Source organism: Ambystoma mexicanum, chromosome 12, assembly GCF_040938575.1.
Source record: "Ambystoma mexicanum isolate Mex_15411 chromosome 12, UKY_AmexF1_1, whole genome shotgun sequence".
In the NCBI taxonomy this organism is placed as follows: Eukaryota; Metazoa; Chordata; class Amphibia; order Caudata; family Ambystomatidae; genus Ambystoma; species Ambystoma mexicanum.
This window is the reverse complement of record NC_090936.1, coordinates 399,797,431-399,823,237: the sequence shown is the minus strand read 5'-3', so window position 1 is coordinate 399,823,237 and position 25,807 is coordinate 399,797,431. Positions and strand designations below refer to the sequence as shown.

Here is a 25,807-nt window from a genome sequence, read left to right as displayed (position 1 = left end):
GCTATTTCTGATATTTATGGGCTTTTTAAGTTAAATGTCTAGTGTCATGGTGGGTGAAGAACAGACAAGTTGTAAATTGGGGCTCAACAGCTTTTTGTTCTTAATGGGGCATGTTAGATGAGCACCTTAGAGGAACCCCAGAGCGTACCAGAGGTTAGCCTTGTTACTCCAGGATACCTGCTCCCGGTCTGCTTCCTTCAGTTCTGGCATGTTTAAGGGTTTCAGCATTCTTCTTTCTTGGCTTTGAGGATGCTCTATGTATAGGTATATTTTCTTGCACCCTCGTCTCCTTCCAAGGCATTGTTAGTGTAGACTTGGCACAGGTGCCTATCAGCCAGATCTTTTTTGATTCCCCTGGTCTTTGTGATTGCATAAACCCAGAATCCGCATCAACTTCCACACATCCCCGCTCACTCTACCTTGGATCTTTTTCCCCTTTAACTCGTGACAGCATGATTGTTTAGGGTATTTGCACGTTAATGGAAGCAACATTTTTTTAGTCTGAAAAAGATTCAAATTGGCCTCTGAGTTAGGCTTGTGTGCTTTTTAACCCCAAATTGGTTTTAGGTTGAGAACATAGACCACTTGCCCCATCTTCGAAAGAGAAATGAAGCCAGCAGATTGGATGTGTGTGTAAGAGAAATTCAATATAGCAGGTATAGAGATTACAAGTTCATTGTGTTCAGGTGGTTGATGCTGTATGATATGGTTGTGGCTTGTTGCATTTTGTTTGCGCATTCCTGCTTGCAAATAGATCCGAGTGTCGGGTTTTAACATTTGTGCATTTGACTGGGGCATGTTTGCATTGTCCATCTTCTACAAATTGGGCAAAGAGCCATTTATTTACCTCTAAACATTGTGCGTTTCTGAGGGCTTTTCTGTTACTGATAAAATATATTAATGCTATACGCTGTACTAGACGTTTAAAGGAAGGGTTGAGGGATGTCAGGAAGGGGTAAATTGGTCTTTAGAAAGTTTTCTTGAGGTTAGTCAATATTTTCTTTTCATCAGCGCATAACTGAAAACCTCTTGTGTTTACAGAGTGCGTCCAGCAAACACTGACGGATTCCATCGGCACATTTACTTCTCCAGGCTATCCGTTGGGGTATCCGGGAGGCTTGGACTGTTCATGGCTGATACCCATCTCCTCCCGCAGTGCTTTGAAGCTGGAAGTTGTGCACCTGTCCATAGAAACATCTGAAGGTTGTACGAAAGAGGCACTTTCCATTCAGGAAATGGGAGAAAATAAAATGAACCTTCTAGGTAAATGTCTTTAAAAGATGTCCTATGAAAAAGATGGTTGACTGGGGATGAGGCTTTTGATCCAGGCCATAATCTGCCTTTGGGAAATTAAGAACTTATTAGAATGTGGTACTTCCTTAAACTCACACAATGCTTGCTTGATCTAGAAATAGTGTATTGTACACCTTTTTACTTTCGTGTATCATTCAGTAAGATATGCCATACCAAATTAATGTCTAATTGTCCAGCTCCCAAACAGTTATGGTTACCAGTTTGGTTCCTTTGAGTTTCTTGGACCGAACCTTAGTGGTCTTACCCCTTAAGCAAAAATATCTACTTTGTTTTCTCACATTCTTGCACAGAATGACTTTGTCTGCGAGAATGCCCACAATATGTCTCCTCTCTTAATGTATGATTCTTCCCATATTTCCTCATCACAATCACTGTATCTGTAACCCCAGATCTGATTTGTCTAATCTTTGTCTTTTCCTCCTACCCCTACCCTTTTCAGCAGCCCTGTTATAACCACAGATTTCAGGGTTCCATTGATCAACTCCTCTACGTTGTTCGCCACTCCAGGATCAACTGGTCTACATAGTACTGCCCAAGTTTATAAAGGCAGCAATGTGTGGAGTGTCTGAAAGGGCACAGTAAGAAAATGTGAAACAAATATAGGTAGATGGGGTCATTAGCTTGCGTTAAATTGCCCAGATGTGCAAATATGTGAGGAAGAGCAAGATCTTCAGGGATTCATATGCTTGGTGTGGGCTAGGTTAAGATTCATGACTTAAAAAGGCGATAACATAAGCGCACATTGTTTCGACGAGCAAGCGGAACCAACACCCTACACTGCTGTGGAAAAGAGCACAGGACATTGTGAAGCCAGTTGCCTGATTCTCAGTTTCGGCTTTGCCATACCATGCAGAATTGCTCCTCGCCTGATCAATCACAATTAGTCTGGCTGTTGAGGGCTCAGAAGAGCTTTTTCTTTAACACTCTGGCCCAGTTCATTCATAGGGTCTCTGGATGGTTCCTATTGAACAATCTATTAAAATCAGTTAAGTTTTTTTCAAATGTGAGAATCCACTCCCTAGTTTAGTAGGACCATCTTTCCACCAAGATCAAGGCTGACTTATTGCTGAAAGGCTTCCCATAGTGGCATACCCCAATGCTCTGCCTTATTTACTCTACTTTTAAAGTCTACATGAGGCCCTTGATTCTCTGATATTCCAAATGCCTTTACAACACTATGCATATACTAGATCAGACTGGAGGAGGATGAAGGCAATCAGTTACATATATTTGCCTTTAAACATTTATAAAAATGTACTTTTGACAGCAATTGATTTTGAATAGATCCAAAATGTAGATCCCTTTTTTGGCACCTCCCTAAAATATCCCTCCACACAATCTTTCTTTGGGCCATCTTTTACTGTCCCTCGCCAGTGGGAATTGGTGGAATCCCTGAACATGACTTCATCTTTTCATGGTGCATGTCCATTACACAAATATTGAAATAAAAAAACTATCACCACCAACTGCATTTGCTAAGAAACTTGTTTTCTTTTCTCCTGCTAAGTAAGCAGTAGCCCCAGCAATAACTTCTCATAACTGTCTCAGTTTATTAGCTTGAAAAAAGTGTAATCTATTGTACGACGGACGGGTTAATCTTTAAAAATCCATTTCAGGATCACTGAACACCGTCCATTTGCATCTTTTAAAATAGAATTGACTTAAAATATGCTCTGCCTGACCCACAGAGTATTTGGGCATAAGGGCCCAAATTGGCTTAGAGAATTCATAAAACCATATCCCTCCAGGAGAACTGCATTTATGAGTAGATAGATTGCCTTAACACACCTCCGGTAAGAACGAATGCCAAGAGATGGAGATCACAGAATTGCACTTAAACTCAGCTACTGATTTCTCACAAAATGAAACTCTTATCACAACGACAACTTTTGGAAAGTACACTTTTCCCAAATATGCTGTTTTTTAACTGATTCTTGTAATTTGGCAGTTTAAGCGGTATAAGCAATACACCAACTAAACCTAAGAATTTCCTTGAGAGAACTGTTGTGACCTCAGTTGATGAGAATGTTATCCTTTTACCCTTCACTACCAAGTCGGGTTGTTCACTTCTTACTATGATTTTAGTTGGCACTGGTGTTCCCCTTAAGCTCTTCCTGGCTCTATTCCTTCACTTGTTTGTGTATTTGCCCTTGAAGCAATTTTCTAGCGTGTACCGTACATTTAACAGGCCAGAACCCTTAGTCTCTGCACGTCCAGCAAAAACACATGCCCAGGCCTTCAGGAGATTTGGAATCTTGGTTGGCATGCTCTTGGATTAGTATTGAGCGTGTGGGACAGGCGTCTGGTCCTCAGCCCTCAGTTTGTACTCCTGATGGTCATCACTCCTCTACTGGTAATCCCCTAGACAGCCATCCACACGGACTGTAGTGCACAATAGTAATCTGAAAAAACAATCAGTACAAACTTTCCCTGTATCTCTTCGGTACAAAGAAAACTCTTCATGATGCTAGTTTTGCATTGAGTGCATTACAAGCTCCTCCCTGTAGGCATAAGACACGCCCCCATGCTCCAACAATTCATAAAAACTCAAGAACCACCTCTTCAAACAGTCTCTTCTGATCAACACTTAGGGCATCATGTCACCCCTTGTGCCGCCTGACTTGCTAGATGACACGCACCTTTCCTCCCTGCCACCTGGTACAGCTGTTCCCCTCGTCTTTGTCCCTGTATCCTATCCCTTGCTGCATATCTGTTCTGTTACCTCTGAAAAGCACTCTGTTATGCATCTGTACTGTTGTATACCTCCTATAAATCACTCCATTGCTTCTCGACTCTAGGTCTGCGCATAATAAATACCACAATAAATGGTCATATTAAAAACAGGTATTGAATGTAGTGGATATGCTAGGCATAGTGTATGCGAAGCTCCCTGGTGGGTGCGCTTCTGATGGTAAAGGGAGACTGCCAGCTTGATGCACTCTCAAGCAATCCAGGCCTACATATTTCCTTAGGCGATCATATGGGCATGCATCCTTGTTAAACGCCTGTGCGAATTTTAATGTTGGTCTTTAAAGTGCCATAATGGAGGGCGCGGTTTGAATATCCTTGCAGAACAAAAAAAGAATAGGTATACTCAAGTACAAGACGGTATGTAAAACACGTATCCATACTCCCGGGACATGAGACCCGTGGCTAGCAATCGCAGTACATAATTGTGCATTCCTGATTGAAGTTAGTCTGCTTCTCAAAGAAATGTGGACTTGCTGGTTAAATGTTGGAGCAAGGAGGGGGTAGACGAGATGGCACTGACACACAGGATGGAAAAAGGCCATGAATCAAAATTTCGAGGGGATTGGGTCCTCTGACGTATTCCATATCTATTACATGTAATCACCACAGCTGTGCTGCTTCGGAAACTTTTTTCGGCGTCTGCGTCCTGCGTCGATGCGCCGTCGTCGAGGACCTCCTCCGACATCATCCGATGTGATAAGTAGGACGCACGACGCCCGTAGCCTCAGTTCTGTTTTTTTCGCGAACGTGTTGCTTCGTGAATCTCGGTTAATGCCTCGACTCTTTGGAGTTCTGTTCTTCTCGGTTCTTCGAACCTGTTCGTTTTGTGAAAATCCTTCGTGTGAAGATGTCTTCTACTTAGTCTTCGACCCCGCGTCCGGGCTTCAAGAAGTGCGGGGAGTGTGGGTCCAAGATGTCGGTGACAGACTCGCACGACGCCTGCCTCTGGTGCCTCGGAGAGGCCCACGATACGGATGACTATCGACTGCCAGTCGCTCACGTCCAAAGCCTTACGCGAACGTAAGAAGTTGTTGTTGGTAGGTCGGGTGTCCAAGCCCCGGAAGTCGAAGTCTGCGGGGCTTTCGACGGATGATTCGAGAGGTGACTCTCTGCGTCATCGTCGGAAGTCTCGTGGGTCTCCTTATAGGAGTCGGTCTCGCCACTCCTCAGCCTCTTCGAGGCATTCTCGGAAGCGCCGACACCGGTCGTCTTCCAGGTCCTCTTCGGAGGACTCTGCCTGGCACGTCGCTTACCCCACCAGCCGTGCGACGCCGGAGGAATGGGCTTCCTTCGGGAAGAAAATGCTTGCGATTCTTGAGTCCCAGGGTACTAAGCCGTGCGCGTCCACGAGTGGGGTCGGTCGTGAGAGGACGAGAGACACCGCTCGCAAGAGTGGTCGGCACGAGTCACGGGAGAGGTCCCGTTCGGACAAGGGAACTCGTTCTCGACGTACCCTTTCCAGGTGTCGGTCCTCGACGCGTTCGAGACCGTGTGCACCTGTGATGTCTTCGAAGAAGACATCGACGTCTGAGGCGTCGAGGGCGTCGACAGGCTTTCTCGAGGCTCCGGCTCCGAGGAAGTCGTCGAAGCCATCGGCGCTCAGGTCGTCGAAGGACACGCTCGGAGCTCCGGCTTCGAGGACTGTGTCGACGCCGCCGATGTTAGCGGCACTGCATCGGACGTCGACGCCGATTTACTTGACGCCGATCCTCTCGGCGCCAATGCCTATTCTCTCGATGCCGGCGTCGATTCACTAGACGCCTTTCGAGGCCGGGGTGTCGGAGGTACCCCGTGGCACGGGGGAACCCCCTAGGAATGCTCTGGTTAAGAGCAAGCACTCTCGGGTGCCTTCTTTTCGCCAGCTGGAATATATTTCAGAGGCGGATGAGGATTCTGATGGCCTGGTTCCTAGTCGGGTTCCTCGGGCCATAGTCAGTTTGACGATTTGAGGCAGTCACTGCATGATGCCAGTGGGCTGGACGCCTCCGGAGGTGGAGTTTTGTAGGCCTGAGCCTGGCTCTCATGCCGATTCCTCGTACCGGCGCCTTATGGCTAGGGTTTCTGAGTACTTGGGATGGTCTGCTCCCCCAGGGGAGTTTGTGCAGGATGATCTCAGACATCCTTGATGTTGGTCCCCCAACTGACCCGGTACTGCCGTTCCGTATGGCTTTACAGAGAAGGGTGGCGGCGGCTTGGACTGCTCCGGAGAGTCTCCCGGCGGTGGGCAGGTCCTTGTCGCGAAAATACCCTCCAGCCAGTAGCGAGCCCTGCTACTTGACCAGGCACCCCACTCTGGAGAGTTTGGTGGTGCAGGCGGCCACTGCCCCGGCAAAGCAGGCGTCGTACCCTACCATCCCTCCTGATAGGGACGACAAACGTTTTGATGGCTGGGCGAATAAAGTGTTTTCTTCTGGTCGTATGGCGCTTCAAGCGGCCAACTCCATTTGTGCCTTGTCTTGTTTCACACACACTCTGTGGAACTGTGTTGCGTTAGCGGCTGAACATATTCCCGAAGGGGACGAACGGGATGGTTTCCTTGCTATGGTCCAGGATGGTAAGGATGCCATGTGAGTCCGTTCAGTCGGATTTGGACTTGGCTGAATGCGTCAGCAGGTCCATGGCGGCGAGCACCGTGATACGCAGGTTTGCGTGGTTGCGGAAGTCGGGGTTTGCTCCTGATGTGCAGTCCCGGCTCCTCAACATGCCCTTTGACGGTGAGCACCTTTTTGGCAGCAAAGCTGACGAGAGCCTTGAGAGGTTGCAGACCTCAAAAGCTGCAGCGAAGTCGTTGGGCGCTGCAGTTCGCCAACCTCCGCCTTTTCGTCCTAGTTGACAGCAATGGAGGGGTGGTTCCTTTCGAGATTACTCGTCCTTCAGTAAAGCGAGAGGAGCTGGCAGTCAAAGAGGCCAACGCAGGGGTACCAGAGGTGGACGACAGGGTACCCGTGGTGCCAAGGCCACTCGGGGAGTTGCCTCTTTGCCCTCAGATAACGCCGCAGCCGCTACCACTCAGTCATGAGGCCATGCCCCATGGTTCGCCGGTTGGGGGAAGGCTGGCGCAGCATCTTGTAGAGTGGCGTGCCATTACTTCAGATGTGTGGGTTCTGGAGATCATAACCCACGGCTACTGTCTTCCCTTTCGGCACAGGCCTCACGACAATCCACCGGGGAACCTCTTTGAAGAGTCCGGATCCGCTCCTTGCGCAGGAAATTCAAGCCCTGCTGGAGAAAGTCGCCATAGAACTGGTGCCTGTAGCGGAGAGGAACAAGGGATGGTATTCCCCTTATTTTTTGATTTCGAAGAAAGACGGGGGATTGAGACCCATCATGGACTTGCGCAGTTTGAACAAACTCCTCAGGAAGGACAAGTTCAAGATGGTTACTCTCTCTAAAGTCCTCCAGGCCCTTCAGCTTCAGGACTGGTTGGTGTCACTCGACCTCAAGGATGCTTACTTCCATGTGCCGATCCATCCCAAGCACAAGAAGTACCTGAGGTTCGCGGTTGGCGACTCGCACTTTCAGTTTCGGGTCCTGCCGTTCGGATTGACCTCCGCCCCGAGGGTTTTCACCAAGCTAATGGTGGTGGTGGCAGCGCATCTCAGGCAAGGGGGGATTCACGTCTACCCCTACCTGGACGATTGGTTGATCAGGGGGAGCTCTCCCGAGCAAGTCCTGGATCATCTGTCCGTCACCTGCCACTCCCTTCACAGGCTGGGCTTCTCCCTCAATTTAAAGAAGTCCCATTTAACGCCAACACAGCGGCTCCAGTACATCGGAGCAGTGCTCGACACTTCCCTGGGGCAGTGTTTTCCTCCCCAGGTGAGGGCTCTTCACATTCAGCAGATGGTGCACAAGTTTCAGCATGCCCAGACGCTCCCAGCGTTCGAGTTCTTGAGGTTGCTCGGCCTCATGGCATCCTGCATTCTTCTGGTGCCAGAGGCTCACCTGCGGATGAGATCTTTGCAGTGGGTACTCAAGACGCAATGGTCGCAGTCCTCTGGCAGGATGTCGGACCCGGTTCAGGTGCCGCCCTCGGTCGCCCGGGACCTTCTGTGGTGGGCCGTCGAAGGCAACTTGATTAAGGGGGCTCCATTTTGGCTTCCCTGGCCGGAGGTGACGATTGTGACGGATGCGTCCCTCACGGGATGGGGAGCTCATGCCAACGGGCTGACAGTCAGCGGTCGTTTGTCTCCGTCGGAGTCCAGACTCCATATCAATCTGTTGGAGCTGAGGGCCGTCAGGCTAGCCCTGAAGGCTTTTCTGCCGACTGTGCGAGGAAAGAGTGTCCTGATCCTGACGGACAACACAGTGGCCATGCACTACCTCAACAAAAAGGGGGGGGGGGGGGCAGGGTCACTTCCTCTGTGCAGGGAGGCGATGCAGCTCGAGTTCTGGGCCATCCAGCAGGAAGTTTCGATCTCGGCATTTCATCTGGCCGGAGACGAAAACGTAACGGCGGACGCTCTGAGCAGGCAGAGCGCAATCTCTCACAAGTGGCAGTTGGCTCAGGAGATTCTCCTGGAGATCTTCAGCCTTTGGGGGACCCCTCAAGTGGATTTCTTCGCCTCCAGTGTCAACCGGAAGTGCGAAAGGTTTTGCTCGCGGGAATTACCTCCAAAAGGAGCCTTAGGAGACGCGTTCGTGGTGGAGTGGTCATTCCCGCTGCTGTACGCGTTTCCTCCAGTCCCCGTCGTCACGCAAGTGCTGCGGAGGTTACGAAAGTTCGGTTCCCGGATGATCCTCATTGCTCCGGCGTGGGCTCGGAGGACGTGGTGCCCGGACCTTCTCGACTTGTCCATCTGCCCTCCATGTCGTCTTCCCTACCAAGACGATTTGCTCTCATGGGAAGGGGGGGTCAGGTTCTCCATCCAGAGGTCAGATCCCTCAACCTTCACGCTTGGCTTCTGAAAGGTTGAGGTATAAGGATTGGGACCTCCCTGAAGACGTGATGGAGGTGTTGCTTTCGGCCCGAAGGCCAGCAACAAAGTCTCTGTACCGTTGCCGTAAGTTCTGCGACTGGTACAGAGTTCAGAATGTGGATCCTTTTGCATGTGACATCCCCATGGTTCTGTCCTTTTTACTTTCTTTGGCCCACAGGGGCTTGCAAGTGGGTACCATTAAAGGTTACCTGACGGCGCTGTCCATCTTTAAGCGCTCGTCTGAAGAGTGTTACTTTAAAATCCCTTTAATTTCACAGTTTCTGAAAGGGCTCACTAATGTGTTCCCTCCGTCACCTTTCCTGGTGCCCGGTTGGGATTTAAACCTTGTTCTTAAGTTTCTTATGGGTGCTCCATTTGAGCCTTTACATTCTTGCCCTTTGAGGCTGTTAACTCTGAAAACTGTGTTTTTAGTTGCGGTTACTTCCGCTCGCAGAGTAAGTGAGTTACAGGCACTTTCAGTTAAGCAACCCTTCACTGTATTTCACAAGGACAGGGTTGTCCTTCGAGTTCGTCCTCCTTTTCTTCCGAAGGTAGTGACGGAATTTCATTTGGCCCAGAAGGTTGTTCTTCCGGCATTCTATCCTCCTCTGCATCCTGGTAAGGAAGAGGAGAGGCTCCATAGGCTTGATCCTAGGAGAGCTTTAAGCTTTTATGTTTCACGCATGTTCCGGGTCAGAGTGGACGATCAACTCTTTATTGGTTACGCTGGAAAGCGTTTGGGGCAAGCTGTGACGAAACAGACTTTGTCTCGCTGGATTATTTTGGCCATCTCGGAGTGTTACCGCTTGGCGGGTAAGGACCCACCGGCTGGCTTGCGGGCCCATTCTACCAGGGGTATGGCTGCATCTACTGACCTGCAGAGGGGTGTTCCTATTTGCAACATCTGTGATGCAGCCACCTGGGCTTCTGTACATACATTTGTACGTCACTATTCCCTCGCTTCCATCCGAGGACAGGATCTGGCCTTTGGCAAGGCGGTCCTTTGCTCTGCTATTTGATTGGCTATTCTAAATTTTGATTCTAAATTCTTTCCCTCCTCCTTGCTCTGGTACTGCTCTTGGAGTCTGTCATAGATATGGAATACGTCGGAGGACCCAATCCCCTCGAAGAACAAGTTACTTTCTTACCTGGTAATGTTCTTTCGATGGGATGGTCCGACGACGTATTCCATATCGCTCCCGCCCTGCCTTCCCCGCTGCAGAATTTCTTTTGCAATTGCAGCTTACGTTCTGCAAGGCTTTGTGTCTGACTGGCAGTTGACTAATGTCACACGTTCTGGGGGAAAAAACTACAACTGGGGCTACGGGCGTTGTGCGTCCTACTTATCACATCGGACGACGTCGGAGGAGGTCCTCGACGACGGCGCATCGACGTCATCGACGCAGACGCCGAAAAGTTTCCGAAGCAGCACAGCTGTGGTGATTACATGTCATAGATATGGAATACGTTGTCGGACCATCCCATCGAAAGAATGTTACCAGGTAAGAAAGTAACCTGTTCGTTTGAACGTGGGAAAAGAAGCTGGGTTTGATTTCAGCACGTAAAATTTCGTTTTTTGGCTCCCAAAACTGTTTTCTGACTGCCCATTTATATTTTTTGTCTGATCACAAGAGGTTTTGTGATGATCCTGAAGTCCTCCTGGTTTAGTACAAGTTACAAGGCACAGTGCATGGTAATAAGCAGTGATAGTTGAACAACAGTTATATACAGAATATACAGACAGTGGAGGTGATAGCAACCAATTACAAAATGAGACATGTGCAATATGTACAGTTCATAGCTGAAATGTCATCAGGCCTAGTGTCCTGGGATTTTGTTTGATACTAGGATTTTGCTATGCTGACCCAATGGATGAGAAGTTCTTGTGGATGGTGCATAAAATCTTGGCGATGGTGGGTTTCATTTTCTATCAGCCGCCAAAATCCGTGTTTCAAAGGAAACAAAATCATTTGAGACGTCTTATTTTGTCGCATTTACAGCTACTAGTTAAGGAGTTTGGGCAACACTGTGCCTTTCAACAGGTATGTCTTGCCACTGCAAGGACAATTCATAAGTTACAGGTTTGAGTGTAACATAATTCTCTTGGCTGACTTAAGTGGCAGTCCATCTGGTACCATCTCTAGTGAAGGACAGCCTCATGCATACAATTGACACATCTGCTAAGCAGCTGCTGCCCCTCTTCCACAGTCCTCTTCACCCAGATATATGTAGCTTCCAGGGTTACCACAAAATTGAGACTGCTTGGCATCCAACTTTACACTGACTCTCATTCATGCAACAGTTGTGGCAGTAGCATCCATACTTATGCTGGAGGCTTCTGCCTATGAATCCCTTTGCCAAACGGACTGCCCCTTTTCTTGCAACTTTAAAGTGACTCAGTCACACAGAGGCTGTGGTAGATGCTTCAATGTAGGAAATGGGTGCTACCCACTCGGACAGCGACACTTTCTGATTTGATCCATATTGGGTATGATAGGATATGATAGTTTATTTATATAGCGCCTGTACACAATGTGTTTCAAAGCGCTTCAAGGCAAGGGAGGGAACAAGGGAAAATACAATCACATTCTTACAGGCCATGAACTGTAAGAATGGGAAATGAACTATCGTACTCTGCCTGACGACATTTCAGATAGTGCAAGAGCTAAGACATAGATAAGGAAGGGAGGAGGAGAGTGGGAAGGAAATGGAAACAGACAGGCGACTACCGTACAAGGCCTGACGCCATTTCTGGTAGAGCTGGAGAAAAACAAAAGGTGAGGGAGAGGGGTGCAGAAAGGGAGGGGAGGAATAAAACAAGTGACTATTATACTAGGCCCAACGACATTTCAGATAGTGCTGGAGGGGCGGTGGGGAGGAAACAGACTAGGTTGCTATCATATTAGGTCCAGGGACAATTCTGATGGGGTAAGTGCATAGAAGAAATTAAGTGGAGGAGATAGGAAAAGGGAGAAGGGAAACGAGGAGAGAACGGAGTAAGCAGTCAAAAAGAGTGGAGAAGCAAGAGTGGAGAGCGAATACAATTGCAGAAGTCAGTAACACATAATGGTGCAAGCCAGGATACAAGATGAAGATGGGAACGGCATGATTCAGGGCCACCAGGAGTACAAGATGCAAAGGAAGTCCAGCATGAGAGTTGAGAAAGAGTGACGCACCGTGAATGAATGCAGTCTATAAAAGTCAAATCCAGCATTGGCCACAAGACGGTGATGGTGAAATCAAAATTAATCAGGACAGACTCCTGCAGAAGTAGGCTGGAGGAGGTTGTGGGGGAGCAGGGTAGAAGAATCAAGCAAAACAGGCAACACCTGCGTGCGAGAAGGGGGGGGAGGGGCACAAGGGAACATCACAGGGGGACTAGAGAGGGTGGCGATGGCCTGTGTGGACAGAGGGGGTAACACATGTTGGTGCATGCTTACCTGCTGTCTGAGCAGGGGGTCGGGCCCTGGGTCCTCCTGGTCCGAACAGGAATTGCCCTTTTCTTCATCTGCCCTTCACTGCAGACGCCCGGGCGAGAGACGCCCTTGATCTAATAGTCAAGAGCAGGAAGGAAGAGGCAGGGCTAAGAAGGTGGGTGCTGCTTAGGCCAAGTGACTTAGATCCACTTGCACCTGCTCCCCATCTGCAAATGCAGACGCCCGGGCGAGAGACGTTGCACTATGGGACGGCAGCCCAGTGCAATAAATAGGTTTGCATTCTTCCTATATCGAATAAAGAGGCTTGTTCTAATATATCTATACATTTTTAAGATGTATAGATGCTTCCCATCACTTGCTGACTTTAAAGGAGACAAAGAATACCAACCATTAAGGTACATCTTAACGTTATGAAGCTTTTCGCCCCTTGGAATCCGGTCCAAATGCCTCTGTACATAGCACAAGAGTGAATTATTTTCAGTCGTGCATAGAAGGCCCCCCTGTTCATTGCTTCCAGTGGACCTTATTGCTGGCCTAGCTATGCATATAGCCCCCTTTCTTCCACTTCTGCATTTCATTTCTCTACAGCATTTTGAAATGACCACCTGGTCTTTTGTGCCATCGACAAATTTCAGACATGTTTATGGTATGGCAAAGCATCACCAATGGATCCCACTCTATGGGGATCTGACGGGCTACATGGAGCCCTTGGTAGTTCAAAGGAGCTTTGCATAGTGAGATGAGACTGAACTGCCAGAAGCACGTTGATTGGCTGCTGAGCAGAAGGAGCACCATGTGAGCTACACCGTTACACCTGATTGGTTGGGTGGCAGAGGCGGGGGAAGCCAAATAGTGTCCAAGACTCTTCCAAGCAGTTTGGAAATTGGTCTCAACAAGGAGATCAAATACCATGTGAGAGATAAAAGTAACCCACGAGTTGCGTTCTGACTGAAGAGGAGCAGCAGAAAGACACGTTGCAGAAGATGTGGTTTAAGTTGCGGTTGACATTAGTCATGAGCGAATCGGAGGAGGAGAGGGAATCTGAGCCACAAGGCAGCTGAGTGGTTGTGTGAAAGATTCACATATAGGTGTATAATCGACAAATGCAGGAAAGGCAATCATGGGAGTGCCTCTGACACCAAATCTGTGTCTAGCAGTGGGGCCATGGAGGGGGAGTGCAAAGGGACCCATAAGCTGTCGAGTGAGATGGAGGGGTTAAATTCCAGATACGGGTAAAAAACTGAAGTTTAAAGAAGTTAAGGAGGTTACCTTGATGCATACCAGTAGATTAGGTTCAATCTGCCAGCACAGATATAAAAGGAGACAGGAAAACATTAGTGGCATGTTGATGTCTGTAGTTCAAAATTGCCAGCATAGGTCCAAAGAGAAGAAAGTACTGTCAGCCGAGATCCAAAATACCAACTCTGTAGTAAAAAAGAACTTAAAATATCAAAGTATATTTAATGAACCAAAAAGAAAATGAAACCAGTTTAATAAGACTCAAGTTATGGTAAGAAACACTTGTGTATAGGCGTGTAATAAATCACTTATCATATCATTACCATTTAGTTAAATATGAATTGGTCACAGAAGCTGTAATGTATTGGTGATGTAAAAAAATGTGTATGCCATCAAATGTGACATTTATTAGAATTACAAAGTACCACACCAGCGACAGCATGGCCTCTGGCAAAGGGAAAGCAAATGAAGAAGGAAGCTCAAAGCCTAGGTTCTATGGCAGCGACGTCACTGCAAAGCAATTCCACAGAGGGGTTTACTGTGGGACTCCCAAAAACCAGAGTAGCCATAACACAAGAACAGTCTCGATGGTCGATTTCTGAGTTCAAGGGTTTCCTCTTGCATGAAAAATGCTTTTGCTACATCTCCAAATGAAGGTTTTTTTTATGCCGTCCTGAATTTGTGCTTTTAAATTAACCCATTCTAGGGCGGAGGCAAGCATTGGTAATTTGGGTGTATAGTGTGTACAATTAATTCAATGGCATGTCTCCTGAAGACAGCACATTCCACTGTAAACATCTTGGATATTTCCCTGAAATGTGATTCTCTGTTTTCTCAGATACTTTATGCGGAACCCACGAATATAGGACCTATGTGAGCAAAGCCTCGCTGGTGAAACTGACTTTCTCAACTGATGGGAAAAGCTTGCCTGGAAGCCACGGGTTTGTAGTTAAGTACAAACTGTACTCTGGCTCTGGTAAGTATTTGCACTGAGTGCCACAATTGCAACCGAACTACATTTAGTGACAATCAGACCTTGAATTGAAATCCTACACAAAACGACCATCATACAGTGCATTGTCTAGACACTTGCCAAGCTAGAATTGATGGGTCAAACCTTAATCCGAACAAAAGTTGCCAAGTAGCACATGTTCTGATGTGTGGTGTTGTATTGCTGGCTACATGTCATTGGAAAGGTAGGAGCTTCAGCACGTGATACCAGACTAGTTCTCTTTATTTTTTGCAATTCTGGTTATTTCCTTTACTGCATGTGGTGAGCTTGGCCAGTGTCAAAGGCAAGTGCATAACATGTATGCATCTACACTTGTTTCAGTGGCGTGCGGTTATCAGTCATACAGAGGGGGGGGGGAATGATTCCTCCAATGCTTACCCCCTATCTTTAGGAGAGAGAAGTAGGGCAGCTCTGGAATATTGAAGTGTTCCAGAAATTACCTTTTAATCAAATCTTGATGAAGGATATCCAACCACAGCCATCTTTTGCAGGCAAACGTGTTTAGAAAATGTGTCCTATGATATAAGATTTTAAAACTACTCTTTAAACTTTTTATTGGAAGGATGCTCAGCAGCACTGGTCCCTGTAGCTATAAAAAATGTTTTAAAAAACATTTTTGTCACGCTTCATGCCGGAGTTCAGCCTCTAAGCACGGGGACGATTATCAAACCCATGCTGGTCAGCGTTGTCTTCTTTTCAGGATGAACACATTGCCCCTGAGGTATCCCCAATGCCTAGCTATACATATATTAGTCCTCTTGCTATTTCTTAAATGTGCTTAACCTTTTCAAAGAGCCAGGCTTGTTACTGGTCTGTGTTGATATTTGTAATTTCTACTGCCGTTATGGCCTTGGAGCGCTGTGGAGTGAATGGTCCTTCAGAAGACCGTAGTCTGAACAGAGATGAAAATAGCATTACATTGCATGCTGTTAAGGATTTCAATCAGCCGATACTCTGCTCTCGGCCTAGTGTACAGCGCAATGGAAAAACCGATTTGATAGATTCAATTATTTGAAAGATGTACCACTCGCATCACACTCCTTACTTAAAAATACCCCAGGTCATGCTGGACCAGGAATCGGGCTGGTTTCTAAAAGGTATTTATTGATTTATTTAAGATCAAAATCACAATATATATTTTAATAGGTAAACAACAATCACCAATGGGGTGACAGAACACAGAATAATATCTTTAATACACTAGAAATAAGTAATGAGCAAAACAAATGCAGCACAGAAATAATACTTTTGTGTTGGTTCGGATCAGATGTTGGATGTCTGTTTAGAGGTTCCCCCTGCAACACCCCTCAATCCCCAATAGGCAATGCAAAGAGATTGAAGGAGAGAGCAGCTATTCAGGAATAGTACAGATCAAACTGTGTCTCACTTCCCCTTTCCCCTTAAACAGAGAAAAACGAAATGGGCTTTTCAATTTCAATTGTCAGCATGACTTTTAAAGTGGCTGAGCAAGAACTCTAAATGTGTGGAAAAATGCTTAAATTATTATAAATTCCTACAGGAGCCGCTTTGAACAGTTGCACACAAGCAGAAACAATGATTTAGTCAGCAGAAAACATTTGCAAACTTAAAATCCAAGTCGGAAACAAATGGAAGCTATTTCACACGTGTTTTGGGTTCTATGGATAGCTTTGGATGTTAGGTACAAGTAGTTAAAATGTTGTTTCTATCACAAAAACTGAGGGAGTTATAGAGGTTTTAGTAAAGGTCGTTTTTGCAAGATAGGCGAGAGAATGGGAAGAGGCTTCTGTTTTAAAATAAGAAAAATATATGGACTAGAGCATCCAAGCTAAGCCGCCAGGATGGCACAACGTACGAGTCAGGAGTGATTGGCGACTCAGTCCTGGTTCCTCGCTGTCCACCTTGGAGCGCTAGGCTGGTCGCTCGAAGAAATTAATAGATCAAAGTTGACAAAATGACTAGAAAAAGGATGCTTTTACAGATGGAATAAGATTTCACCACGGATTTAAACAAGATTACCGATTATGGAAGTAAGGATAGTTCAGAGGTTAGGAGGGGACAAGATAATGCACAGGAATCAACAGTTTCTAGCTTCCTGTTAATACTCGCAAAACAAAATGGATTTAAGATTTTGGACCGCCAGGATTCTGGACCATTGAATCGGATCTATCAGGAGGGACTGACAGCTGGGCACATCGGACTGGACAGGGTCAGCAAGGCACAGGACAGGACGGGATCTGCCCTTCTTGGTTTTGAAGATATTTCAATTCAGCACGCAAGCATTAACAGTACGCCCGGCTGTATTCTGATGCTTCCCCTAGGCTTTTGGGGTTCTGTTCTAGAATTTGAGGCGTGGCTGAGAATGGTTCAGCTATGCAATAGGCCTTTGCTTTGCCAAGTTTCTGGAGTCTGGAACAAGGAAGATGTAGAATTCAGCAGCAGGGCAGTCAGGAGAGTGAGTGGATCTGTGTGTCTCTATGAGCTCTCAGCTGTCTCTATTTATCCTTTAAAAATGACATCACAAAGGGGGTGTCTGGGCCGACTTAGCTAATCTTGCCCCTTTGAGCTGGGATAGGGTAAACACTTCATCTCCGCCTTGCATTTGGGGTGATTGGATCAAGGCCGGCTGATGTCACATTTTATGATTTGCTTTACAATCCTAAGAGACCTAGTCACTGGTCTCAAAATCGGATTTTACACTAAATACACATTTCTACATTAGTCACTTTTATACAAATTACACACAGATGCCATATTTTATGTAGCATCTTCATCAAAATCTCGTAGCTGTGGGACCTTGTTTTAACTTTCTACAGAATTTTGTCCTTTTTGCTATGAACACACGTTCCAAATTTTAAGCAACTCTCCACAAATGTGTTTAACATGGGAATGAGTGTATAAAGTTTCACAATTCTAGCGCAATACAGACCCCATAAACCCACATTTCTTGCCATTCCTGTTCAGAATAAGCTACACGGTTGTATATTCAAAGATAGTGCTAAAAATCAGGTTAATTTACCATTTTCAGATTTTGCACCCTTTTTGATAATTTATACACCTTTTGAAAATGTCCATTACATATCCTGTTAACACCAAATGGTCAGTATTTGTCACTCCTTGGAGCATGTGGTGGCCCCCTCCCAATAATGTGCCTCTGTCAGCCAGGAGTTTCGTGGGCTTCAGCAGTTTTACAGCCTTTCACACCTTCCATATCCTGGGTTGGAGGATGCCCATTGTTACTTAGCTTTCTATTGACAAAATTCTGGCCTAGCCAGCAATTAACACCTCCCCATGAGTTTTTGCTGAGAGGAAGGCCCTCCTTCCAGGAGAAAAACCTGATTTTCCAGTTCTTGCAGCCCCAGCCAGGCGAATTAACTTTTAAATCCAGCAAAACCAAATTTGTTGCTTCAAACATGCATTATTTTCTTAGCCTTAAAATCTGTGGGATAAAAACACAACTAAGATCATCTCTATTCCTTTTTGTCAACAATCCTTTTTCTGTTTGCTAATCCGACAGGCTTTTGAGTTTTAGATCACTTTTAAAGTTTCATCAGTAACTTCTCTGACAGCTGAAATTCAGGCGGCCCAGGGTACTGCACCTAGATTTTGCCATAGATGCTGTCAGTTTACAGACAATCCAGTTTTCGGATGAATGTTTTGCTCTTCATATTAGGACTTTGTATGTTTACAATGCTTCATTAGATACATGACTTTTAGCACCAGGCAAGATTTTAAATGTTGAAAAGGGTTGTTATCGGCATTTTGTTGTTTTTAGCAACAAAGCAAATGACATTTGTAGGCACATTTTGGGGTTTCATTTGCAAAGTGCCGCTTCTCTGTCTGGACTCTGTTTGCTGGTCATGGATCCCACTGGCACCTTTTCTGCAGGGTGTGCTCTATTTCCCCTGCACATGCACCATGGGTGGCAGGTTGTGCATCCCTCTTTTTGTTTGCTGAAGCACACGGTTTTGGTAGGTTTTTGGCACGCACAAGGGTTTTGCCGCCAAGGTTGCTGTTTCTTTCCCCATAACTGGCAGGGTGATGCCGCATAGCATAGCGGAGTGGGTCAATACTCCCACAATGCAAATAGTAATTCAAATGTAGATGACTGTTCAATTGCTTGCAGAGGTTACTAGTTTAAAAACCTAATAGTTGAGAGTTCAGGTGTAGAGGATTGCTGTTTCGAAGACTGTGACAGCTGGACCTAATTATTTGTGGTTCTATGCCATATCCTGTGCTCTGCAGCACTAAAGGAGGAATGGGCTAGTATAAATTAGGCTCTGAACTCCAGGGGCAACTATCCACATTTGAGGGTTCTGATGCACTTTATGTGCAGAACACATGCGCACTGAGTAACATAGTCACATACACATTTGTCTGTCAAAGATCATTCAATGCATGGCAACTCTAACATACTTAATTCAGAAGAAACATTTTATAATAGATACATAATGTTGCACTAACGTAGTGAAAAAAAGACTTTAGTGTTGGTAGTAATGCATAGCCATCTATAGAGAAATTGTAGCCTGTACTACCCCTTCAGGCTGAGTTTTAGACTGTTCGAAAGGCAGAAGTGGATGAGGGACGAAACTGGGTCGGTAGGCGGAGAACGACTAGATGTTGTTCTCAGATTCCTTTCCCTTACTATGCTTTAATGGTAGCCTTTAGGCTGAGATACTTTGTTGCTTATGGCGTTTTAGGCCACAATATAGCCATCTCCAAGGGTTGAGGGACAGGGAGGGATAATTTTTGATCCTCCAAGGCAAAAACATGAACACCAGTACATCCAGAGATTGGCACCCAGGGACTCGCCAGTGAACTATCCAAAGTGGAGGGAGTGGGTGCGCAACAGAAGTGAATGTGCACCAAAAAAGACACAACTGCTAAAGAAGCGGTGCTCTGCACAGCTTGTCATTACTGAGAACCCTTGGAATTAAAATCTTCAGGAGGGGTTATAAGTCAGAAATGCAAGTTTGCCATGTTTACAACTCCCTAAAACTAAGCAATAATGTTCCCTGTTGCCTCTCTTGAAGTCAAAAGGTTTTATGTTGCACCAGTCCTGCATCACAGTAGTCTCAAAGTGCCTAGACTTTTCTGTAATACATGCAGATTGATCATCAGTGCCAAGTCCAACAATGAAAGCAGACCCCTCTTCAAAGCCTTTCCTGAAGCAATGTATATGGCACTCTATTGAAAAAAATCCACCACCTTCAACTTTCCTCAGCATGATCGCCCAGCACATACCCAAATGCCACGACTGACAGCACACCAAATATTCCTGCTTGCAAAATCGCCACTACCTCGACCTTGCAAGGCACTCTCCATGGAAGACCTAACAGCCACCAAAACTTCCCTCAAGGCCACATCTTATGCATGCATCCTCCTTTCATTTACTCAAGACCCTTCTGACTGAAGTACTTCTCCTTCACCTGGCTACTTTCAACAGCTACCTAACTTAAGGCAACTTCCACTGGGCCTTCAACCTTCAACACTGGACAAATCCTCCCGCTTATCAAGAATTCATCGCTGGGCACACGTGACCTCAACTACGTCACATCACCCATCTTCCCTTCCTAAGTAAAATCCTTAAGGAAGCAGTAGCCATGTTGTTCACTGCCCTGGGTGCAAACAGTTACTGTACCATTGCATGCCATGCCAGCATTTTATCACTCCTTTTTCGCTTGCAACTCTGTGTAGTGTCGTAGTCCATGCTGTTTCGGCCCATGTACATCACTATGTCTGCCCACCATGCTTCTATGGTCAGGCTAGTAGTGGATTTCCATGCTATCGCTATGCAGCCTTTTGCCGGGATACACATCAGGTCTTTCATTTTGTGTGTTCTTGCCTTGCCCCGTCTCGGGAAGAATCCCAGCAGGTATGATTCTGGTGTCCACGCTTGCATGTGAATACCAGCCTCTGCCTCTTGCCTTAAAATCGTCCCAGAATTTTGTTATTGCTGGCAGAACCAGAACATGTGCAGCAATACCGCATTTTCCGTTGCACATCTCCACAGCTCTGGGTGCTTTACTCTCCATCTTGGATATTCTACTTGGGGTCAGGTATGCTCTTTGTGTAACGTAGAGCTGGGTTTGCCTAAACCTTGCATTCCTGGAGCCCTTCTTGATGTACTTTAAGGCCCTTGACCATTCATCATTCGTGAAGTTTTTGGAGTTCTGCCTCCCACTTTCCTTGTGCTGGCAGGTCATGCATGTTTTGGCTTTTCCAGAGCAGTTCATAGTTTGGAGACTGTGTGTCCTCCTTCGGATACGTCTAACCATGGATTTAGTGTCTCCACCATTCCAGCGTCCTCTGGTAGATCCGGTCATCTTTTTTTGTTTTGATCATGCCATTGTAAAGCATGAATTGGCCTTTATGTAGACCGTATTCATCTATCAGGGTCTGTAATTCCACCCATTGTCCCTCCTTCCATAAGTCACTGACTTGTGCAATTCTTTTGGCTTCCCAGTGCCTATGATATTGTGTGAGGGCTTCAGGTTCAGAATTTGCAAGTCCTGCTAGCAGGATCTTTGCCGATTTGGGGTCTTGGGTTCCCTGGATCTTCCATGCTTTCTTCCAGTGTAGGGAGCGTTCGGAGTAGGGACTTCTCCATCCATATTGGCTCTCAGGTAGCAGTGTTGCAGTGCAGGCTGCAGTAGCAGTGTCCATAGATGTCTCATCCCCCAGCCAGTGTGCCACAAATTGTAGATGCCCTGCCAAGTAATACCGTTCAAAATCAGGCAGTTTAATCCCTCCTGACTCATAATCTCTTTGTAGTGTGTGTAGTGCCAGTCTAGTCCTTCCCCCCTCCCCACAGGAATTCCTGTGCTATTGTATTCAGTTGTTTAAAGAATGTCCTGCATTTATTGTGGGGTATGTTTGTGAAGTAGTACTGGGTAGTACTGTCATTTTCAGCAGGGCTGCTCTCCCTATCATCCCTAGTGGCACTGTCTTCCAGAAAGTTGAGTTTACAATTTTCTCTAGCGCCACTTCCGTGTTGGCCTTGTGAGTCTCTGTGGGGTCATGGTATACATCTATACCCAAATAGCGGAAGGTTTGCAGCGCCCATGACAGGCTTAAGTCTGGGAGGTGGTGTGTACTCATTTTCCTGAGTCCTGCTAGGAGGTACAGGGAGGATTGCTCCTTGTTAATGAATATACCAACAACCTGGCAAATGCTCCCATTACCTCTAACAGATATTAAGTTATTTTGTGGGTCCGCAACATATAGGAGCAAGTCATTTGCATAGAGTGAGACTAGATGAATGATGTCTATCTTGATTCCTGCGTCACTGTACTCTGCTCTCAAAGACCTCTAGCGGTTCCAAGGCCAGTATGTAGAGCATTGTCGACAGTGGGCAGCCCTGCTTTGTCCCCCTATATATGTTCCATGCCGCTGAGATGTGTCTTCCTGTCTTCACCCTCGCCCTGGGGTCCCTATATGGCAACTTTATCCACTGCAGGAAGCCCTTCCCCATGCCAAAGTGCTTAATCACCTGCAAGAGCCAGTTCCAGTTCAGAGTCGAAGGCTTTGACTGCATCTAAAGACGCCACCATGCACTCCTGATGTCTCGAGGTAGTCTGGTCTGTAACGTGGTGCAGCCTTCGCAAATTCCATGTGGTGGTTCGCCCTGGGATGTAACCAATCTGGTCCGTGTGCACCAGCGTTTGTAAAACCCATTTGAGTCTGTTAGCCAGGGTCGCTGTCAGGATTTTGCAATCCTGGTTGATCATGGAAATTGGCCTGTATGAGCCACAGTCTAGTATTGACTTCCCACGGCTTGAGGGTTGGTATTATGAGTGATTCTCTCATGCTGTCTGGTAATTGACCCCCACTAAAAGTAGAATTTATTAGTGAAAGATGTGTGCTCTAAAGAGTTCCATTTTAGATGTCTTCCACTTCCTGACCATTCTTTGTCATGAAAGCCCTAATTTGGTTCCAATGGGCTATTGAAATGATCAATTGATGATAGTTTAGCAGCAATATCAGATGCTCATCCGTTGACTTTGTTCCCCATTTGACACAACCATGCATATTTATTACCAGGAAGATTTGCTCTGCTTTTAAATTGGAAACTGAGTGATGTATTGAGGTTTTGTACCCAGCAAGTGAGTTCAGATTACACTTAATCTTCTCGTCATATCACAAGAAAGGCACAAATAAAACACTCTTGCTTAGTGCATCACACAATGGTTGCAATCTGGCCTGGTGGACGGATTATAGAAGGTCACCCTAGTTCTGGAGAACGGAGATACTCAGAGGTTAGCCAAACCCCACTAGGGTAAGAGTGGAGAGTGGTCTAGGCTTAGTCTTGGAACGTGAGTGGGCTCAGGGGTCCACAATTCCACAAAGTGAAGAACACACTGATTCCGATTTTCCCAGTTGACTTGGTGGTTTGACTGGTGGTTGCTCGCTGTCAGTTTTCCCAACATTTGTTCTGGTGCAGGATGTCTACGGGTTGGTGGTCTGAAGATTTCGCTGGTTGGCAGCTGGTGCAGGATGCGCAACCCATGGCCCAGAAGGCAATCTAGATTCAATTATGCCAGACTCTTCGGGACAACTCCCAGGATACTGGGAAGCAACTTCCCCGATCACCACACCGCAACGATGGGTGATGTCTCTGCGGTTGAAGGCCCCATTTCAAGATGGCTCCCCTTGATGCTGGCAAGAAGGCGACTTGTGGCACAAGCGGATGACCACCGGCCATAAAATCTGGATGGCAATGCTTCTGGTGAGGTAGCCCAATGGAGAGCTGGCCAGCTCACCAAGTGTTCCAGGGTAACTTCCGAAGGCTCTGGACAGCTGTATCCTTTAAAGAAAAGATTAAAGGGTTAAAGCACCACAGAGGGCCTTTGCATATCGGGTAGTACAGCAGGGCTCCCCTGGGCCAAACTCCAGAGGGGGTGCTGGGCCTCTTCAGGAGTCGTCCACTGATCTTCAATGAGCTGCTCTTCTACAAAGGGTACATGGCTGCAAAGTTGATCCGAGGAAATGGCTGTAGGAGTCCTTCTCCTAAATCCGGTCTGGAAGAAAATCGAAGCCCACGAATGAAGAGGATCTGAACCATTCAAACAGCCAGCAGGGGTTCAATCGGGGACCACTATGAGGGTTTCACTTATGCCCACCACCTAGACTTTCTGGCACCATGGAAAAGGAGTGGGAATAGCCAGTCCTACTCACTTCCTGGGTACACACATGGCATGCACTAGCCGGCGAAAGCAGCAGCTTTACCAGGCAAATGCATGACCGTGCAAGGGGTTTCCTCACCTGAGAAGGCAGACGGCCAAACAAGAATATGGCAAAAGAAGGGAAAAATCTCGTGGCCCGGCCAGTTTAGGGCACTAACAAGATTTGGAAGCCATACACGTGAACGTGACTGTGCACACTAATACAAATGCAAAAATTGTAAAAATGTATCCGCTGCTACCATTTTGTCTCTAGGCACATATAAAAGTAACCAAAAATCCCACGTGTAAAAGACTAGCTTGATAGAAATGTATCCCCACTGCACTATAGGATGCGGTATGCAAGTTACCCAAAAATTGAACCAGTAAAACGACAAAAGGGAAACAGTTTCTCAGTACAGATAATATAAAGGACTGATCAGTTTCCCAATGCCAAAATTAGCAAAAGACCAGTAAAGTGCAGTTGAAGGCTTGACTTTCCTGTATAAATTCAGGATGGGTTCAAAAGCAAAAGGTTGTGGGGAGTCCACAGAATATGGAGGGAAAGTTGCCTAAAGAGATCTTTTTTAACTACTTTAATCCCACATCTTTCAAAGTATATGTGCTCCTCTTTCAACGTAGTTTATTGAAGGAAGTATAACTTTGCATGCTTCCCTTCAAACGCCAACAGGGCAACTTTCCTTGAACTTTCGTCATGTGGAATTAACGGAAGTGCAATTGCTTGGCTTCGTAACGTCTTGTGAAAGCGAACGTTTCGCATCTTTGCCTTTAGCTGTCGAGTGACACCACCCTCTCCCCTTCCCGGCCATCCTTGGCAGCACTCCTTAGCATCACAAATGGTCAACGAGTGACCCCACCAACATTATCTCACGTGCTGCATCCTCTACACAAGCTGTGACCCACCAGCTTCACTCGGACACATTATCTCCCGCCCACGTGAGGAACCAAAATGACCCTTGGCAATGCCTATGTGCATAGGCATATGATGGCCTTCATCGAGCAGGAGGCCAATAAAAAGCAGAAGAATTAAACCTCTTTGCCTTTTGATTCAGACAATGAGAAAAATGGGGGGCGGGGGTTTATATTTCTAGTCTTGCTTACATCCCACATGCTCCAAATTATTTCCACTTTCAAGATAGTTTATTGAATGGGAAGTTTGAAATTGAATACAAATGTAGCCACCAGGGCAACTTTTCTTGACCAAAGGAGTACCCCTCACCCTCCTCCTAGAAAATTAAATTCCCTATGGTTGCAGGCAAAATGTCTTGTCAATCAAACCAAATCTGACTGGTCTTCAAATTTGGTATAGAAGTATTTCTTTGGTGCCTGAGAGGTGGGACTTTCATTTAAAGCGAGACCAAAAATATTGGAACTGTGTATATGGCGAAGGCCTTGAATAGTAGTCTGCATTTTTGCCTCACCACCTGACCCAGGAAAGGAGACTGCATCTACACTGACCCATTTAATCAGATTTTACTTCCAGACATTTAACTTCACTTCCATATGTCTCGAGGAAGTTCAAAACATCCAGAATAACCATTAACAAATAAATTGCAGCAAGTGACAACAAAGGGGGTTGGGGGTGGGGAAACATAGCCTGTGTGCAGCTATTTTTGTTATTCATCTTCTTATCCCATCACTAATGTCTGGACCATCCTGGCACATGACCCTTGCATCAGCATTCGTTCTCTCCCTCATTACCCTGCATGTTTTCCTTCACTAGTGGTGCACCACTATCCTCAAATGCAAGAGTCTGGAAATCTTTATCTCCCACCACACTCAAAACACAGATATCGACTTGCTTCCATTGTTTAACATCCACTTGCGTATATAATCACTGCCATGTTTTAATTCAATGCAGCCTTCCTCGCAACACGAAATATTTCGAGTTTCAAATATGTTCTCTCCGAGATCTAACCCCTGCCGCATACGATATTCAACCCAAATGTCAAAATGCTACCATAAGTTTATGAA

At 46.3% G+C, this 25,807-nt stretch overlaps 1 protein-coding gene across 1 annotated transcript in view; it reads left to right on the top strand.

The window, feature by feature from the left end:
- Positions 1–25,807, top strand: part of OVCH1 (ovochymase 1) — a 1,424,491-nt gene that overhangs the window by 1,126,956 nt on the left and 271,728 nt on the right. The window contains exons 23-24 of the mRNA XM_069628530.1: positions 1,042–1,263; positions 14,499–14,636. Of these exons, the coding sequence (XP_069484631.1) occupies positions 1,042–1,263; positions 14,499–14,636 (360 nt within the window). The remainder of the gene's footprint in view (positions 1–1,041; positions 1,264–14,498; positions 14,637–25,807) is intronic.